This window comes from Prunus dulcis, chromosome 5 (assembly GCF_902201215.1).
Source record: "Prunus dulcis chromosome 5, ALMONDv2, whole genome shotgun sequence".
NCBI lineage: Eukaryota > Viridiplantae > Streptophyta > Magnoliopsida > Rosales > Rosaceae > Prunus > Prunus dulcis.
Genome location: NC_047654.1, coordinates 15,912,239 through 15,930,918, shown reverse-complemented (window position 1 = coordinate 15,930,918; position 18,680 = coordinate 15,912,239). Strand labels below are relative to the sequence as shown.

At 36.2% G+C, this 18,680-nt stretch overlaps 3 protein-coding genes across 8 annotated transcripts; 2 read left to right on the top strand and 1 right to left on the bottom strand.

The window, feature by feature from the left end:
• The first annotated feature begins 323 nt into the window (after positions 1 to 323).
• Positions 324 to 4,688, top strand: LOC117626918 (myosin-2). 5 transcript variants are annotated; one of them, XR_004585664.1, is made up of 9 exons: positions 337 to 468; positions 1,056 to 1,180; positions 1,615 to 1,674; positions 2,324 to 2,426; positions 2,693 to 3,287; positions 3,454 to 3,589; positions 3,815 to 3,982; positions 4,063 to 4,383; positions 4,476 to 4,688. XR_004585664.1 is itself a non-coding variant. In XM_034358722.1 (8 exons), exons 2-8 carry the CDS (start codon positions 1,100 to 1,102, stop codon positions 4,129 to 4,131), a joined length of 1,209 nt encoding a protein of 402 aa, XP_034214613.1. In that variant the 5' UTR covers positions 324 to 468; positions 1,056 to 1,099; the 3' UTR covers positions 4,132 to 4,503. The 5 variants fall into 5 exon arrangements, 4 of the variants coding, with proteins under 4 accessions (XP_034214613.1, XP_034214612.1, XP_034214614.1 ...); XM_034358722.1 differs by having other exon boundaries at positions 324 to 468; positions 3,457 to 3,589; positions 4,063 to 4,503; XM_034358721.1 differs by having other exon boundaries at positions 4,063 to 4,503.
• A 1,329-nt stretch (positions 4,689 to 6,017) lies between these two features.
• On the top strand, positions 6,018 to 9,236 carry LOC117627180 (SNAP25 homologous protein SNAP33). Its single transcript, XM_034359125.1, has 6 exons — positions 6,018 to 6,247; positions 7,023 to 7,575; positions 8,288 to 8,381; positions 8,505 to 8,632; positions 8,704 to 8,801; positions 8,969 to 9,236. The coding sequence occupies exons 2-6, from the start codon at positions 7,141 to 7,143 to the stop codon at positions 9,066 to 9,068; spliced, it is 855 nt and encodes a 284-aa protein (XP_034215016.1). The 5' UTR covers positions 6,018 to 6,247; positions 7,023 to 7,140; the 3' UTR covers positions 9,069 to 9,236.
• Positions 9,237 to 10,033: 797 nt separating this feature from the next.
• LOC117627179 (heparanase-like protein 1) lies at positions 10,034 to 14,694 on the bottom strand. 2 transcript variants are annotated; one of them, XM_034359122.1, is made up of 10 exons: positions 14,380 to 14,694; positions 12,952 to 13,230; positions 12,807 to 12,843; positions 12,455 to 12,638; positions 11,961 to 12,109; positions 11,653 to 11,886; positions 11,297 to 11,486; positions 11,028 to 11,153; positions 10,831 to 10,930; positions 10,034 to 10,611 (listed from the first exon to the last, which is right to left on the bottom strand). In XM_034359122.1, exons 2-10 carry the CDS (start codon positions 13,177 to 13,179, stop codon positions 10,216 to 10,218), a joined length of 1,644 nt encoding a protein of 547 aa, XP_034215013.1. In that variant the 5' UTR covers positions 13,180 to 13,230; positions 14,380 to 14,694; the 3' UTR covers positions 10,034 to 10,215. The 2 variants fall into 2 exon arrangements, with proteins under 2 accessions (XP_034215013.1, XP_034215014.1); XM_034359123.1 differs by lacking the exon at positions 14,380 to 14,694 and adding an exon at positions 13,411 to 13,520.
• Positions 14,695 to 18,680: the final 3,986 nt, after the last annotated feature.

Below are 18,680 nucleotides of genomic sequence, written 5' to 3'. Positions count from 1 at the left end.
TCATGCATGTGTCATTTGGTTTTATTTTTTATTTTATTTTTAGAATTAAGAAAAAATAACATGAGTAGTTATGTTTTATAAAAGTAGGACATATTATCTGATTTTATTTTTAATTTTAATTTTTTTAATATGAAAAATGTGGATTTATCATATTATCCTCATTCAATTAATAATTTCAATTCTTAATATTTGAATTAATCAAGAGCATTTTTTGGCATTTTGAATGTTTCACCATACATATAGATATAGTTCACTTCTTCTTGACCCGACCCGAACATTTGTCAGCTGGAACTCAAAACTACTCCGTCGGGCCCACTCGAACCAAAAATGAGTTCGCAGCAATTCTCAAGTAAACCCCAAATTCATCATTTAAACAAAACGGTCTGAAAATTTGGAGAATTTCCACTCAAACTTCCCAAGGCCCAGTCTGAAATTCTGATTCGTTTCACCCAAAGCCACAGACCACAGGTATTGAATTGAAGCTTCCTACTTTATTCTCTCCGTCTGTCTGGGTGTTTAGCTTCGGATATTTTGATGGGCTGTCTATTTCGCTTCGGATATTTTGATGGGTTTTGAAAATTATATCCTTGAAAGTTCTCAAATTTATGATTTGGCGATTACTGTATCATTTTAATCAAATGGGTCTAAGCTTAAATTTATCTTTTTGAAAATTTTAATGAACTTTTTTTTGTTCTTCATTCAGAAAAATGTAATTCCGATTGTTCTCATACGAAGTATAATTATGTTGTTCTTAATTCCGCGTGGTAATCTTTTGTTTTCTAATAACAGATTTTGAGTACCCAACAAATATAAAGCAGTGCTTTTCATTCACCTTACTGGAGAGTTTTGTAATTTGTATTGTATTCACAGGGAACGATACTTGAATTGAAATGCAATTTGTAGCATTTTAGAAATGAATATCTTGAGCCAACATGCTTTTTCTTTTTTTGGTTATTCCCATGATTCGTAGCCTATCAGATTGGATTAGACACAGCAACTTTTCTGGTGTAGGCAATTTTTATGATGGATATTGATGTTTGTCTTATGAATGCAAGATTTTAGGCCATTGGGGGGAGTTGTATAGCTTACTCTTGCACAAATGTCAAGCAGCACCAAGGGCAATACCGTCAGCTCTTTTGATGTTGAGGAACTCCTACAAATTGGGACAAGATGTAGAGAGGTGTGATTTTTGTCTCCTTTTTTTGGGTCTATTTTTGAAGATGGTGTATTTGGAAAAGAAGAGGGAAGATTTACTTGGATAATGTCTAACACAAAATATATATTGGTTATGGATATATTAGCTATGTAAGTAAGAATTTATAAAAATTATAAAGTAACAAGCAGCTTGAGATAGTTTTGCCAAGACGTTACCTTTTCGTTGTATTAGTTGGAGTCTTTATTTGTTCAGTATTACTGCTTGAGAGAAGAATACATTAGGTTTCTTGTTTTTAAACTAGAGCATACTTTTATTTGTCACGGAATTTTGATTTAATAATATCTGTACTTGCTGCTGGCATCTTGTTACCTTGTGGAAGCTGTTAAATTTCATTGCCAATTACTACCTTATTTATATGTTCATTTACTCTTAAACAAAAATTATATATTTGTATGCAGCTAAAGAAAGAAAAAGACATGTTGAAAGAATCACACTCCCAAAGCTTCGGGCTAATCAGGGTAATGTTTATATTTTCTTTGCATACCGTATTTGTCCACTGAGGGTGTTAACAGGGGCACCAATACCTCACCTAGTCGTTCTCCCTCCCTCTCTCACTCATTCACCTGTAGGTGTTCTCTGCCAATTATTACCTATTTGATTACGGATAAGTTTGAATTGCTTCCCAGTCATGAAGTTTGTAGAGCTTACATCTACCAGTGTGTTAAGAGAAAGTGAGGCATGTGGGTGTAGTTAGGCTAGAGGTCTGTGGGATGTGAAGTGTTATGTATAAGTCTGTGCTTTGTGCAAGAGCAAGAGTGCTTATTGGTGCCTTGGGTTTATATAATTGTTGCTCATCAATTAATAAAATAATGAAATAAGAAATAACAGAAGAATACTAAAAAATGGGGAGCTGTTAAATGCACTTCCACAAAGTCATCCTGCACTCCTTGAAGTACAATTTCTGTCTTATATTTTTGTAAGGGAGGAGCGTAGGATGACCTTTTGGGAGTCCCAATAACATCTCCCTGAAGCAAATGAGAGCTGGAAGTTTGGATCTTTTTATCTACCGATGTTAAATAAAGAAAAAGTGATGCAAAAGATGTCGTTGAAGCTTGAAGAAATTATTTCCTCTGGGAGAGTATCTGATTTCAGATTTGGTTTATTCAGAGATTAGAAGTACATGTGAATTCATTATCTGAAGCCTGCACAGAGGACAAGAAACAAATTCAAATGTTAGAGAAAGAACTCAAGAACTGCTCTCAAGAAATTGGTAATAATCTGTTTTGACATTCTTTTCCGTAGACCAACAATTTCTTCTGGATGATATTGTGAAAGATGCTTTGTATTGATTTACCCACAAAAAAAAAAAAAAAACCGAAAAAAAACCAATGCTTTGCATTGCATGATCATTGTAGGATCTATAGATCACAAAATTTTTAGTTTTCAGTTCATCTTCAATGGACTCTTTTGTGCTAGCTAGATATATCAAAGTACCATATTATTTTGAACTTAACCCATGAAAAATATTTATGACAGATTACCTGCAGGATCAACTAAATGCAAGGAACACTGAAGTGAACCTCCTCGAAGAGCATACACATAGCCTTGAGTTCAAATTAGCAGACATGGAAAATTTACAAGAGACTTTTGACAGGTTAAGGGATGAACTTAAGAAGTCCTATTCAGAGCGCATGTTCTTAATGGAGGAACTAGAAAGCAAAGAGATAGAGTTACAGAATTCAGCTTTGTGCATAGATAAACTAGAGGAGTCAATTTCATCCATGTCATTAGAGTCTCAGTGTGAAATAGAGAGTATGAAGCTTGATATATTGGCCTTAGAGCACAGTTTCCTTGAAGTTAAAAAAATCCAGGAAGAAACTGTTCAAGAAAAGACTAGGATGAGTGAGTTAATTCAAGAGCTTGAGGTTCAATGTCAGAATGCATACACAACTGTTGAAAGTTTATATATGGAAAATAAGGAACTCAGGAAGAAGCTTGATGCATCCGAGACAAATACTAGGATATTCTGCCAGAGGGTTGAAAAATGGCTGGAAAAGGACAGAATTCAACTCGACTCAGAGTCTTTGTTGGGTCAACTAGAGGGAAATTACATATTCTCAAAAGAAATGAGGTATGCAACTATTTACTGTTAGTTCACTCTTTATTGATTAACTTATTCACTTTGTTCCATCAAATATAATACCAATTAATATCTGTACTAGACGCATTTTATCTTTTGAAGTTTGTCATGAATTTTGTCTTAACATTTTTCTAGTAATATCTTGATATTTCTGAAGCAGTTGCGGAGAAGTCTTGGGCCCACTCTTTTCCAAACTGGCAATAGTAGTGGCACCAGATGCAGATTCAATAATGAAGATGAAGAAGATGTCACATCATATACAAGATTATGAACTTCTTGTGAAGCAATTAAAGGTATGAATACCGGGGAGGAATACTTGATAATTGCTTTTGACAGCTTTTAATAAAAACAATGTATGTAGACTCTCAGAAACAGTTTTTCTGAATGTGGTGTTTACAAAAAATATATGTCAAGCTTTCAAGTGAGAGTTCAGTCAGTTGGTCATTGTCCTTTCAGAGTTTTAATGTTTTATTAAGTTGATTATATCTTCAAAATGTTACATTACTTATGGTTGTTAGGAAGAACTGAAAGAGGAAAAGTTGAAGGCAAAGGAAGAAGCAGAGGATCTAGCTCAAGAAATGGCTGAGCTCAGATACCAAATGACAGGTTTGCTTGAAGAAGAGTGTAAGCGCCGTGCTTGTATCGAACAAGCATCTTTACAAAGAATTGCTGAGTTAGAAGCACAGGTAATGAGGTTCAGATTTGTAATGTTTCTATTAGCAGTGAGAGGAAATATCTTAAATGTATAATCTTGTTATTTGGTAAGGTTACAAAAGAACGGACACAATCGGTGAAATCCTTTGCTGCTCACCGGCATCTCAATGAAGCAAAGTGATGTGGTGAAGGTTCAGAGGTAGCATCCACATGGGTATATTCCAGCTTCAGCTCTTACCTTTGTGCTATGGAATTTCCAAGAGACCATTCCAATGAAGGTTTGGCAATGATAATATGCAAGCATGTCCGTAAAGAAAAGGAACCATTTTTGTTTGTCTGTCAAGAATCCAGTGAGAAGTCTCCTCCTAGTGTTGGAACCTCAGTGAAGTTACATTCTTAGAAGTGGCCAAAAAGGAGGCCTTCCTTATTTGTGGTTAGAACGAAAGTCTTAATGGATAAGAAATTTGTAGATATATTTGACATTTCGTCTTTCGCCATGTTGACATTATTGATGATGCATTGCAGGTTTGCATATGTCTTGTTTTGACTGAAAGCTAGCGTTAAAAGCCTTTGTGAATTGCTTGTACGCAAGACTTCAACATGCACCAATACGCGCATGGCAAAACTGACAAGGATATGTTGTGTTCGCCAAAACCGAGTAAAATGTATAAACATCTGGGATACCAAAACGATGAAAATTTGTTCTAGAATGAATCATCCCAAAATGACGGAAAATTATTCTAGAATATGATCATTTTCTTACCAACCAAACTGAGCAGATGGCTTTTGTCCTTGCGTCTGTTTCTCCAGATTTCTTTGTCAAAAGAGATCATTAATATTTATTTTAGACTTCTTCACATAAGGCAAGGATGATGGTGACTTTTATAATAACCCATAAAATTATGATAAGATAATAATGCATAGTAGGGTTTAGTGATGAGGAGAGAGACCCCATATATAAAACGTTTATACCTAGCAATGAGGCATGTAGTCCATCATTGTTAAGAAGTGACAACAACTATTATTTATTTTTAATTATCCTAACCAATGTTAATATATATCTTAAGGCTGGAGCTACTCTAATCTCTCTTCTTTGTTCAAGTATGATTATAGATTTTCCATCTTACCAACCAAAAAAAAAATTGTTGCTTGTGAAACATAATTTTCCCATTCGATTTGAGCACACATTAGGATTCCATTTGTCATCATGTTATGAGCTGATTTGTAGTGCAAAGGAAACCCAACTATTTGAAAAAACTTATGAGAAATTTCGCAAGGTGGTTGGAAAAGATTATTTAGTAATCCCTCGCATACATCATTTTGGTATATATTCTTTAGTTTAGTTTGGTAATAATACGTCCTAATTCAATGGCAATTACACTAATGTAAATGCTCATTTGAACATAACTTGGTGACAAATTAACATCAATGTATTGTCTCTATTAGTTGCAACTCATCACACAACGACGCCACCAAATAAACTGGATTCTTCCGGCCGGCATAGAGCCACGAAAATCAACTCCAATTGATGGCCGGCTGCCCTCGCACGATGTTATTGGTGCCTCACACTACCGACCACCGATCGTTTGTCGGATTTCATGAAACGTTGTTTCTTGTTTTAAGCTTTCATGTCATAAATCTAGCCTAGGACTTAATGCTATAATTTTAAAAAAAAATTCCATAGGTTTATGAGTAATTGGAAAATATGTTATGGTTTGGTGGCTAGAAGACTTGACTTTGGTAGTAAATGCAAAGGATAGTGTCGCTATATAATATTTTTGAGCCCCAACTTGCAAAGGGATATAACAAACAATTACAAAGAACTAGTCCAAATTGATCCTCTTAGAAAAAAGACAAGAATGGAAGAAGTGGGTTCAATTAAGAATCATTTGATTTGTTCAACTTCAACCATCTATGATTGAGATGGAAGCGAAATTTAACTAAAGAGGATACCTAAACACGTGTACTTAATTAAGGAAAGTAATTATAAAAATAATAATTTTATTTATTTAAAAAGAAAATAAGTAAGAAAGGAAACAAACAAAAGCATAAAAACACTGCGTTCCTTTGTCGAAATTTACAAGACCCAATCACCTGAATGACCAGTAGCAGTTTCCAGTTTCCAGTTTCCATCGTAAAGACTACGTTTTGTGAGACCGCGTTTTTCCAATTGCCAAGTCTACCTTTGAATACCCCCTTCCCTCTTTCCCACCCTTTAAAACTCTCTCTCTCCCCCTCTCTCTCCGTAAAAAGATCTGGCTTTTCCTCCTTGCAAGACACTTGATGCAATTTCTCAGGTATGCAAATCTTTTTCTTTTAATTGATTTTCTTTGATTCTGGTTCTCCTTTTTGGTTATTTTCTCCCTTTCCACTTGGGTTTTCTGTAGCTTCTCTTGCTTTGTTCCTTTTTTGTTGTTATCTAACGGTCAACTTCTCTATTTAATTTCAAGAGCCCATTTCTGGCTATCTCTACATGGGTTTCTGATTTTCTTTATTCATCTCCTCTGTTTGGTTGCTGAGAAAAGGGAGGAACACAAAAAGGAAAACGGAATTTTGGATTCTTTTCTTTGTGTAGTTGGGGTTGTTCAGTAAGAAGGTCAAGTCAACCAAGTCAAATTGTTTAGTTTTCTGGGATATCATATGATGAATTTTTTTTTCTGGAATTTGATTCTTTTCCTTGTTTCTTCTGAGCAACCAAATTAAGCAAATGGGTTTGTCGTGTGTTTGTTTGTGATTAAATATTATAGTTGTTTCGTCTTTTGATCTCGTTTTAAAGTTCTAATTTTTCAAAAGTTCTCATTGTACCGGGAGATTGCACGACCCAAGTGGTCGTGGGCTTTTAAGGAATTGGGGCAAACTTTTCAATTTGTGTATGTTTTCTTTACAAGTTTGTGTTGCTTGATTTGGTGTTCTCGGTTACTTCCTTGAAATTTGTTCATGTGCTGTGCTGCCCAATTTTCATTTTATTATGAAGGTTTTGAACTTTTGCTAAGTTGGCTCTTCTTTGTTTGAGTGCTGATGCTTTTGGTGTATTGCCAACATCTCACATATTGTTCTTGTTTGCTCTTCCAGGACTGCTGTTGATCTCTGTACAGATTTCTAAAGTAACATTTTTCAAATTCATTTAAGATCTTCAGATCTTCTACCCCATTGGTCGCTCGACTAAATTGTGCATATTTTCCCATTGAAAATGTTTGGCTTAAAGAAGTCTCCTTTGAAGGCTGCTAAACATATCACAGTTAATCCTGTATATCCTGCTTCTTCTGGCTCAAACCCTTTTGAAAATGCGCCAGTTGGACAGAACACTAGCACTAATCCATTTGATGATGGTCAAGGAGAAGAGAAATATTCTTCATATTCATACAAGACTACGTTGACAGAGAGAAACAAGTACAAGAATGATTTCCGTGATACAGGAGGAGTAGAGAATCAATCAGTGGAAGAGTTGGAGAACTATGCAGTGTACAAGGCTGAGGAGACTACAAAATCAGTCAACGGCTGCCTGAAGATTGCTGAAGAAATAAGAGAGGATGCTACCAAAACTTTGGTCACGTTGCATCAGCAGGGGGAACAAATCACTAGGTCCCACATGGTCGCTGCAGACATTGATCAGGATCTTAGTCGGGTATGGTTTCCTTGATCAAATTAAAGTTATATACATCAAGAATTTAAGTGCATATGAAAGATAAGACTTGAAAGTATTATATTCCCAGTATTGATGCAGTTGGTTATTGATTAGACTATCTACTACCAATTATCATGATTAACAATTTAATTTTTGCATTGCATACCAACGGAGTTGATGGTTTTTGTATAGCAGGTGATCTTGTTCTTACATGCATTATCTGTTTGTGATATGCCTATTTGTTTCTACTTTTGGTCTTGATTTGTGTTGATAATTCCCCATCCCAAACTCCCTTGCTCTTCCTTCTCGAGAGAGTTTGATTTGATTCCTATATAGGTTTTTTGTTTTCTTTTTCTGTAATCCTGATGTAGATCTTTATCTGATTTGGGGATGGCAAGCCTTGCCCATATAAGAGTTTATCAATTTAACTTTTTATAAGTTACAATGAAATGATGATGGAATGTATAGTAAACAAGCCACTAATGGCAGTGATGATAAATATAGTGTATCCTCCAGTACTCTTAATTGTGAAAATTGACATATCATACTTTCTCCAATAGCCTCCTTCACTATTCTATTCTCTTCAGCAAGAAACACGTTTTAGTTCTTGAGTCCTCTTTCAACAACTCCTATGGTTTTGTTATTGTTGTTTTTGGTATTAATGGTGATCTTCTTTGGTAGAATGAACAATGTCATTACTTTCTTATTTCAGGGTGAAAAACTTTTAGGAAGTCTTGGGGGCATCTTCTCTAAGACTTGGAAGCCAAAGAAGACTCGCCCAATAAGTGGCCCTGTCATCACAGGAGGTTAATTTGCTTTCTTTTCTGGCCATTACTTATATGCCCTTTGTTGCCCCTGGAAATTATGTATATTGTCTCCTTTCTCTGGAAAAATAATAATATTATCATTTTCAAAATTGGAAAATGCAGATAATGCAGTCAGAAGGGGCGGCCAATTGGAGGAGAGGGAGAAGTTGGGACTGACTTCTGCACCCAAGGGAAGGTCAACTCCACAAACACTACCTCCTGGACCTGTCAATGCCCTTCAGAAAGTTGAGGTTTGTATTTGTTTGCTTGGCTTTTGTTCTTTTTCAAATTTTCCAGTTGACTGACTTTTTGGCTTAAACAGTTAGAGAAGGCAAAGCAAGATGATGGATTGTCGGATTTAAGTGATCTGTTGGGAGAGCTGAAGGATATGGCCGTTGACATGGGGTCTGAAATTGAGAGGTTAGTTATGATGATTCAGTTCAGATACATGGGTGCCAGCATCTTTCCGTTCATTCTATGTTAAGTTGATTATCTTGATCACCATCCTCTATTTGCTCATCCAGCTTGAAACTTTTAAGGCAACATTAAACTAAATGTAACTAGTATCTCCCCAATGATTTTTGCAGGCATAACAAAGCTCTGGGCCATCTCTATGATGATGTTGATGAGCTAAATGTTCGTGTTAGAGGTGCAAATCAACGCGGTCGTCGTTTGCTTGGAAAGTAGAATACAGGGCCGCCCCCCACCCCAAAAACATATTCTTTGTTTCACTCTTTTTTTAGCCCGATTTATGGATCTGGATGTAGACACGTTGAAGTATCTGGATTTTGCATAACACTTTGTTCGTGAAACATAAGTTGAAAGGATGATTAGCAAAGGATACTTTTTCTTTAAGATGAATGTGTTGTCATCTAGAGCCTTGTTTGTTTTATACCTGTCTTAGCCTATTCAAAATTCTCAACAAAGTAATGAACCTGCAAGGAAAGAAAATTCTCAATAAAATCCAAAACCCATATATATATATATATATATATTATCAAATCATCATTTCCATACTCGTGGTACACTGTAAATCCCCATTGCACAAGGCATAACGAAACCAAGCAAAATGCAAAGAAAAACCCAGTAAACAAAACAAACAAAACAAACAAAAAATCAAGTAGCAAAGCTCGTTTATTGTTGTTGTTTGAGGAGTTGGTTTTCAGATGGTGGGCTTGAGGTCCATGATGCTAGTCATCTTTGGGGCATAGAGCTTGTACACGAGTGCTTGCCTTTTAGCGAGGTCCAGCTGGGCCTTGCCGTCGGAAAAGACTGAAGAGAGATGGGAGGGCTTCGAGAGAGACTTGTTGTGGCGGAAGGCGTCGATGGTGCGGCGCTTGGTGTACTCTCTCACGTTGTAGTCGCAGAACTGCCTCGCCGTACGCAGCAGCGATCGAAACAGCCACAGCAACTCCGCTTTTGTTGGGGTCGTCGACGCCATAGATAGAGTTAGAGCGATCAAGGCGAGAGGGATGCGCGTTCAGATGGTTTTTTCTACCAAAGCGAACAACATGTCGTTTTATGAAAAGAAAACAAAAACAATTTCCTTTTTCTTTCCTTTTTAAAATATTTAAGAAATATATATTATTAAATTTAAACATAAATAACTTGTTACAAATTCTCTGGAGGTGTTCATCAGATAAATTAGAATATTAAAGACAATATGAAACATAAGTTATTATAAACTTCTCCCTCTTCTTTCAGCTTATTCTCCGCATGAAATATGTGCTGAGAATATTTTTTTGGTTATTGTACAGATTTTACAATTGCCATTGGCCCACAAATTCTGCAACTTAGGTGTATGCTAGTTGACCAAGGGTCAAGTACAGAGAAATCATGCACAAGCGTAGTGAGCATCAAAGTAAGGCAACACTACAAACTTGATGGACAAAGGGCTGATCGTTAGCGGAGAATTTGCAAGGACATGAGCAGGTTCCAATTCTGGGATGTTTCCATCCTTAGTAATCTCCAATGGAGCTCCATTGAGAACCATGGTTTTGCTTCTAAGGTTCCTGTTTTTCGGTGTCAAATGGTATTCTTCTCTGTAAACGGGTTTGTCTAATGCTTTGCGTCCTACCCATGACACCGTTTTCTTAAGGCTGCGCTTGAAATAACTTTCTTTGCTAATGTTTCTCTCGTGAGCACCCAAATTGAAGTCCAAAATATTTTCAACATTGACAATGAAATCGGTGTCATTGCTGAAGTTGATAAGGACTACAGTTATACCCGCCTGCAAACAGTAAGAGTAAGATCAGTGTCAAAATTAGAATTCAGGTAAGTTATTGCACTGTCAGGCAGTTACAAGGGGCGTTCACTACAACATTTTCATGTTTTAAATAGGCTTAGTAGTGTTGCTAGACTTATAGTATTCCTGGTTTCCTATGAATTTGAACCAATTTTATTTCCTTTTATATGCTTGGCACAAAATCTTCCTACAAAGCAGACTTACTCTTCCTCTTGCACAATGGGCGTAAATGCGTAAATCTGCTGAAGCATTGCTGTTAACAGCAAGAACACCTTGTCCCATAAGTCGATGCCATAGAAGAGCACTATTCAGAATATAAAAAAACATAAACAAAAATCAGTTTTTGATAAGTAGTATATCAAGTAAAAGAAAATCCTTCTTATACCCCACCCATGCTTCACCTGTAGTAATCAGGGTTAGGAACAAATGACGTTCTGTTGAGGAGACCATAGTTTCCACCAACTAGAGACTGCCTGCAATATACTCTGGTATTGTACTTGGCTGACATTCCAAGCTGATCCAAGTACCTGAAATTCATATATAAATAGTAACTCTGGCTTGTTGATTACACAAAAATACAGTGAACAATGGTAAATTTCTCTGTTTCTATAATCAAAAGCTTGCAATGAAAAATACATAATGTTTCAAGTAGTGTGACAATCAAGATTACCAAAAGCTGTCCACAAATGTGTCAGACACATTACGACCACCACTGTTATAAGCCCCTCCAGACTCTCCGACCCATATAGAAGCCCAAGGGCCATTCTTTTTCACCGTTTGCTCAAGATCATGGAATGTTCCAGATGCAAGGTCCAAGTAACCGGGATTCAAAATTCTGCTCACCAACTTGGGATCAACACCTGACAATCACAGCTGAATTGTCAAAGCAGAGGGGAAATAGGAAAATAATTTATGCGTATGGGGCTTACTCTGTGTGAATACTTACTATACCTCAAAAGAGTACTATTTAAGCATATATTAGAAAATTATAAACTGTGCATTTATTAAAAGTCTTAACAGAATTACCTGCACCCAAATTGTACATATGCTGAGTGATAACATTGACTATCCCTGAACCAGAAACCTGAAGAAGCTTGGCAAACCATCCTTGGTCATAGAATCCTCCAGGTGCCACAAGTGCAGGTTTAGTACGGGACTTATTGTACAACTGGTTGATAATATGTTTAAGCTTGATCAAGTCTTTTCCATATTGTTCAGCTCCAACACTAGCTCCAACACCACGACCACTGAGCTCATTACCTAAAGCAACATGAACATAAGTGACGGCAAAGTAGAACGAGGGAAGAAAAGGAGATTTGTCTATTGTTCCATACCGAATTCCCATGAATCTATCTGGTATCCCTTCGAAACGGTATAATTAATAAAATCATAAGCGTTGCTAGAGTCCCAATCTCCAACCCAAACACCCCCGCTTTTGTGGTGCCTCCCTGACAGTGCATTCAAGCTAAATGTGACGATGGGCCTGAAAACATAAGATATAAATAATAGGAAACAAAGAGGCTATCTGCAATGAATTTTTGAATGATACAACCAGTGAAAGTCGTCGGACCTCTGAAGAAAGTTTTGCACTTCTAAACAATTAGAGATTCTCCCAAATTGCATTTGACACAATGAAGACTTTTTTATTTTAGATTTGTTAGGATAGACAACAACATAGTAAAAGATGTTCCTCAGACACACTAAGATAAATGATAAATCAAGCATCAACCACCTAATTTTGAGGAAAGAAGATGGAGAAGACCCAACTTTTTTATAAAAGTAAACTAAAATTTGGTTGGGGTAGGAAAGTTGATAACCCGAATCTTACCTTGTCTTACTGAAAAATTGGTTCAGTTCATCCCATCTACTCATAGGTAAACATCCTCTAGAAAATCCAAACAAGCCATGACTCTTCTTTCTGAATGGATGGCAAGGATATTTCAAATTTCCTACATCGTACAAGAGTTGGTCTTCCAAGGAACCTCCAATTCTGATCCTTAACTGATTGAAAGCTATCAAGCCACCAATGTTGAAGAGTAAATTTAGTTTGTAGATAAAGTTATTCAAACAAACATAAGTAGAAGACTTTAATTCATCTGTTCTAATTGACACTTGATTCTAACTTAAAAATAAATAGTATTGTCCAAAAGATGTGAACTTATTAACACAGATAGACAAACCTTGGATTGACTTGGCAAGCAAAGGATGAGACAAGTTCTGGAGAAAAGAAAACCACAATATTAATTTAACTTCATACTCCCCTTCTTACTATTTGACATAAAAAGAAAAAAGCAAATGCATACAGAGGTATCTCTGGGTGCTTACCAAATTTAACGCAGATGCAGATCCCCATGGACACTGGTTGTAGTCGCACTTTTCATGATTCCACCAATCAATAGTGGCACAGATGAAATTATTATCAACTCGTGCAATAGCTAAAATCCCATTAACCACAACCTTAACATTTCCAGCTTTTTTAGTATTCCCAACATCTTGAGCTAAAATTGCAGGGAGAGAAACCAGAATGAGAACCAAGGAGAGACGGAATTCCATAGGAAATTCAATTGTGCCAGTATCGCTACCACCTCAACCAATCCAAATTAACTGCAAGAAAAGATAAACTCATTGAATCACAATTACATCAGGGACATTTATATTTATACGTAAAGGCTAACAAATTATCCTAATGAGCTTAACTAATCTATGATGAGCTTAACAAATTATCCTAATGATTAGTTATGACTGCTGTCAACAAATTTTAACAACTTTGACTGTGTAACTAACTAGGAAGACTTCTAGAAGATTCTTCAGTTGCAGACGCTTCTCTGGCTGTTGACATGGCACCTGATGAGGCGACAGCTGTACTAGCTGAGGTGGTAATGCTATCACTAATAATGGATGGAGAGGAGGAGATTCATTAGTGCAAATGGAAAAGAAAACAAAGAATCTGTAATGGTCATTTGACTGACAAGAGACATGTACTATTCTTCATATTTTCAGTTTCTAAAGAGCTTATAAATACATAAAGCTAAATTTTGCATAGAAAATCAGTGTAAGCAAAAAGTAACATTTGAAAAACTGCAACAGAGAAAGAAATGCATTGTCTTTGGGACGTAAAAGTAAAGATAATTAGTACCAGAAGCTCCTATTTTCTCGTAAAACCAGATTTAGGATTCCGAGGAAGATCCAGTGATGGTTAGCTCACTGGAAATTCCAAGGAAATCCCAAGTGAGTTGGAATAACAAACACTACCAAGGAAGACAAGGGATGAATACTGAACCAATTCGAACTAGGGGATGTCTATATGAATGGTGGCATTGCATTGCCAATGCCATGAATGAACCTTCATTCGCATTAATTGTTGGTAAAAGCAACGCACCAACATTTACCAGTTGCATTAGATAAAGAGAATCCGATTCAAAATTACAAATTCAAGATATAACATCAAAAGAATATATATAGATGTGAAGGAGAAGAAGAGTTTTTCACCGATTACCAGAGCTTATCATAAATGAAGACGGTGGGTGTTTATCCATGGCTGCCCACCAAAATAACAAAATGCAAGACAAACATGGAAAACCCAGTTGAGAGTTACCACAAATAAAGCCAAAAGAAATAAGCTTTTCCTTAGAGACATATATCTAGATTTCAAGAATCAGCATCTGAAGAACTAAAACCAAAGCAACCCAGACACCTACTGATCAAAATAAGGCTAACCCAAATGAAAATTAAGCTCAACAACTAAAAATTTACCTTTGACAACGCCATTGTGGAAGCACAAACTCAAAGCAAACTCCTTCAGATAGAGCACATCAATTATGTGATGCTTTGCAGCTAAAAAAGGAGCTTTCTCTGTCCCCCATTTGGAGTTGTTGGCATTGCTGGACCTTTCAGAGACACGAAACACTGATGGGTGAAATGGGTCCAGCTTGGAAAAGTGACATTCATTTAGCGACCAATTGAGGATCGTTGAGCTCGCGTTTTAGTTTATTTAAGCATACGAACTGTTCATATGGTTCCATGGCACACTGTTGCGGTGTACTCTCGGAAAAAAGACAAAAGAAAAACAGAGGCAAGCTGTAAGAAACGGTTAAGTATAATTTGAGAGGGGAAAGGTAGATTTCAGAGAGAGTAGAATGATATTGTTATTTTAATGTAAAAAGTGAGAGCTTTTGGTTAGCACATATTCTTTAATTTAACATACTAATATAGGATCTGGAAGGTGGCTTTATTTTTTATTAATTTTTTTTTTAACAGCTTCGTCTTTACCCATACGTTATGCGAACACCAAATGTTCTTCTCCTAGAAGAGAGGTTTTTGCTTTAGCTTTAGAGAATGTCTTTAAGTTTGTAGTATTTTTATAATTTTTGACTCTGGTTTGCAATCAAATTCAACGCTTACTTTTGTATGCTTGCTTTGTTTGTTGTCATGACGAAAAGTTGCTCTTAATTTATATATAAAGTAAAAGGTAGAAAATGGTAAAATATATATTCCTAAGTTAAATATGTATTGAAGAAAAAACTAAATTTGAGAAGTTTCGAAAATTTAACGTGATCATTCTCTAGAAAATAATTTTAATTCCTTTCAAAGATTTGTCCTAAAACTCTTGTATCGAATGATTGAGATGTGTTGGTCAAATATTTAATGATTAATTTCTTTCTTAAAAACATAAAAATTGATGATATACCATTGATAAACCAACTTTGCTCTTTTGCGTTAGTCGGATTTGAGAAGTTCGTAAAATTACGAGTTATGGTTCCAACTTCCATAATTTTTTTAAGGATAAACTGAAATAATACATTTTCTACGATTAAATCTTATTGGATCACTCGTATCTCCTATTTTCATAGGATTCTATCTTGTACATGACTTGAGGCGATGTAGGTTGACTCCATGTTTATCTGCAACCGTGGCACACCTGGATCGCCATTGATGAGATGACCACATATGAGTAAATATATATAAATCCAAGGAAACTGCATGTTTTAGTTTTTTATAGATAAGGAAAGAAAATATACCCTTCAGTCACTTCTGATCCCTGTAGTTTGGAATGCAACTACTTTTGACTCTATAGTTTCAATTCCGTCAATTTTGACAATGTAGTTTCGTATTTGTAGCAATTCAAGGACAAGTTAGTACTCATGTCAATTTCTTCGACGGTGCAAAGGGCAATTTCATCAACCCAAAATCTTTGAGCATAAAAGCTCGTTTGAAACTCCTCTAATTTCATATTGGGGCTTGAAATTGGTCATTTGAGTTCAGGGTTCTTCAAAAATTGGGATTAGTGGTTGAATTTCGAGCCCTAATATAAAATGGAGAGAATTTCATACAAGCTTTTACGCTCAAACACATACTTGAACTACCACATTTCCTTGTATGTTATAAAAGCCTTAGTTTTGAGACACTTGCAACTTAACGTGCTCCTGCGAAATTCCAATAGTTAGCTAGCAAAAGCAAACACTTAAAAATTGAATAAGAGAGATATTGAATTTGAACCCATATGTCTTTATTTTTTTATTTTTTCTCAAAAGAAATAGCGTTCCCCTTCTGAACTTTAATTTGGATTTAATTAAAAGGCTTAAATATCAAAATGATCCTTGTGTTTTACCATGTTGGTCAATTTAGTCCCATGTTTAGCACTATTAGCCCATATGGTCCAATCCGTTAAGTTTACCGTTAAATAAACATTATACACCTTTTTTTGTCCTTTAAAAACCTATAAACTTTTTTGAAATTAATAAAAAATTGAATTAACTTAAAAACATTAAAACATAACATTTGAAGAAGAAAAAAAATGTTATTTGCCTTCATCTCTTAGTTAGTTTTTCCATAAAAAGAAATCATGTGTTTGGTACGTCACCATTTCCAAGGGTGTGGTAGTCATTTTACACCATAAACATCAACAAGGTCTAACCCAGTGGAAAAAAGTCTTGACTTGCGGATCATAGGTCACAGGCTTGAACCCCCATAGCATTATTGTCTGTGAGAAATCTCCCTCTCTTCTAATTTAGACTATCGCTTGTACCTAACAAAAAAAGGGGAAAGGAATCTCTCTCTCGTGTTAATTCAAACCATATATGTTTTGTTCACCCATCAAACACGCTGCACGTATGGACCAAGAAGATTGAATTAAAATTGTCTTCTCAAATCCCATAGAATGCTAGTGTGCATGCAGCATGCCGATAAGTACTTTAAGAATAGTTTTAACATAGTAACAAACAAGTAATACGGCGGGTTATGTGAGATAGGCTTGAGCTTTCAGTAGATTGCCCGGAGATAATCCTATTCCATAAATACCCATTTTCAGAATTCAGATGAAACTTACTTTATTTTATCAGAACAATAATATTGTAAAATTAACTCTCTCACGCGTATCCAGGCAAGGCAACTTCAATATGACAGAAGAAGAGAAATTACTTTGCCATGTGGATAACACAACGCAAACACTTCCCTTCTCTCATGAGATTGAAAGGGCCACTTTAGCTCAACACATGTTACAAGCAAGGCATACATGTAGAATATAAAAAATTAACTAAGAAATTGACTAAACAATTTTATGGCCTGATAATTGGAAACCACTTGCGCATTATGCTATAGTTTCTCAATCTTACATAAGATAGCTAGTACTATAATATTAATATAAATATAAGCAGATGAAAAAATAGCCTGCAAAATAACAGGGGGAAATGGAGTATTCTCATGAATAAATTCAGCACCCTTTTTCCTAAGTTCTTATCAGGGAAGTATAACTGCATCCTGCTTCATGTGATGATGCAAGGGAGAAGGTAGAAGATGCTCTTTAAGGAGAATCCATGTTCAGTAACCATCAAGGGGTATCCATAAATAATCATATTTTTGGTATCTACATACATAGATAACATTTTTCAGTTAGATGAATAGTCAGTTGATATTTAGCTCCTGGTAGGTCTGAATTTCGAAAATTTTAAACAGGATATTAATTCATGGATAAGTTCATTACTTTAAACCAAGGTTTACTTCTTCTCAGTTACTTTAATGACTAATCTTGAACAATTGTTTTACAAGAAAGTTAATCCATCTGGAAAGAAGAAAGCATATCTGGCAGTGGCACAAACAAAGTTTTAATTTTTCTTGGCCAGACAGAAACCATTTTTTTTTTTTTTGGACGAAACAGACAGAAACCATAAGTAATAGTTAAATGAATTTTCCTAGCCAGATAATGATTATTTTCCTTGATGTTCAATAAGTAGGAAACAAGAAAAAAAGAATTGAAGGAAAAGTAATATGGTTTTATCTCTAGTTGTGTTGAAAAGAAGAAGAAAAGAAAGGGGGAAAAGAGGAGGACAAAATAAGAAGAGGAGAGTACCTAAATGAGAGAGATGCAGACGACTTTAAAGGGGGGCAAAAGGACACCTGTATCTCTGCAATGATGATCTACTCACCACCTAAATGAGAAAAGGAGACGAACGAACAAGCGCACACCCTTAAAACGCCTCTCTCTCTCTCTCTCTCTCTCTCTCTCTCTCCAAGTTCCATCCCAATCCCAACCATAACCCCAACCTTTCGTTTTTTTAATTTTTGATTTTCTCCATTTTCGAAGCTTCAGCTCAGCTTTTCTTGCTTACATCTCACGTTATGCCTCCACCTCACTCACTCCTCCACTCTATGTTGCGCCCTTGAAAAAACCCCAGCCCTCCTCTATATATACACCCTCAAACCCTAAATAGTACATGTTGCTGCTCTATACGAGAGAATCAAGATATTACCAACATCAGGTGGAGGTTCCGTCAGTTCCAGGTCAGGATCATCTCCCCATATGAATCAGACCCACCCTGGCACGCAGACCCTAAACCCTAAAGAACTAGACCCACCCTGGCACCCAGATCCGCCTAGAGCAGCCTAGAGCCGCCTAGACCCGCCTAGGGCCGCAGAGACCCGCCTAGACCCGCTGAGCGCCGCCCAGGCCTCCCAGACCGGCCCATGCCACCTAGGCTGATTTTTTGTAATGCAGAGTATGGATTGGGAGGAAAGGTTTCAACATGAGGGGATATTTGCTTCCAATGTTGGTAAAGTAT

Bases quoted from the DNA above. Each gene is read 5' to 3' on its own strand.
- LOC117626918 (XM_034358721.1), top strand. From the start codon at position 1,100: ATGTCAAGCAGCACCAAGGGCAATACCGTCAGCTCTTTTGATGTTGAG. The intron at 3,590-3,814 runs GTATGAATACCG...TATGGTTGTTAG, and splicing joins TTCTTGTGAAGCAATTAAAG to GAAGAACTGAAAGAGGAAAA. The intron at 3,983-4,062 runs GTAATGAGGTTC...TTATTTGGTAAG, and splicing joins TTGCTGAGTTAGAAGCACAG to GTTACAAAAGAACGGACACA.
- LOC117627180 (XM_034359125.1), top strand. From the start codon at position 7,141: ATGTTTGGCTTAAAGAAGTCTCCTTTGAAGGCTGCTAAACATATCACA. The intron at 8,633-8,703 runs GTTTGTATTTGT...TGGCTTAAACAG, and splicing joins ATGCCCTTCAGAAAGTTGAG to TTAGAGAAGGCAAAGCAAGA. The intron at 8,802-8,968 runs GTTAGTTATGAT...TGATTTTTGCAG, and splicing joins ATGGGGTCTGAAATTGAGAG to GCATAACAAAGCTCTGGGCC.
- LOC117627179 (XM_034359122.1), bottom strand. From the start codon at position 13,179: ATGGAATTCCGTCTCTCCTTGGTTCTCATTCTGGTTTCTCTCCCTGCA. The intron at 12,844-12,951 runs GTAAGCACCCAG...TCTTTTCTCCAG, and splicing joins CTGCATCTGCGTTAAATTTG to AACTTGTCTCATCCTTTGCT. The intron at 11,154-11,296 runs GTAATCTTGATT...TATGAATTTCAG, and splicing joins ACATTTGTGGACAGCTTTTG to GTACTTGGATCAGCTTGGAA.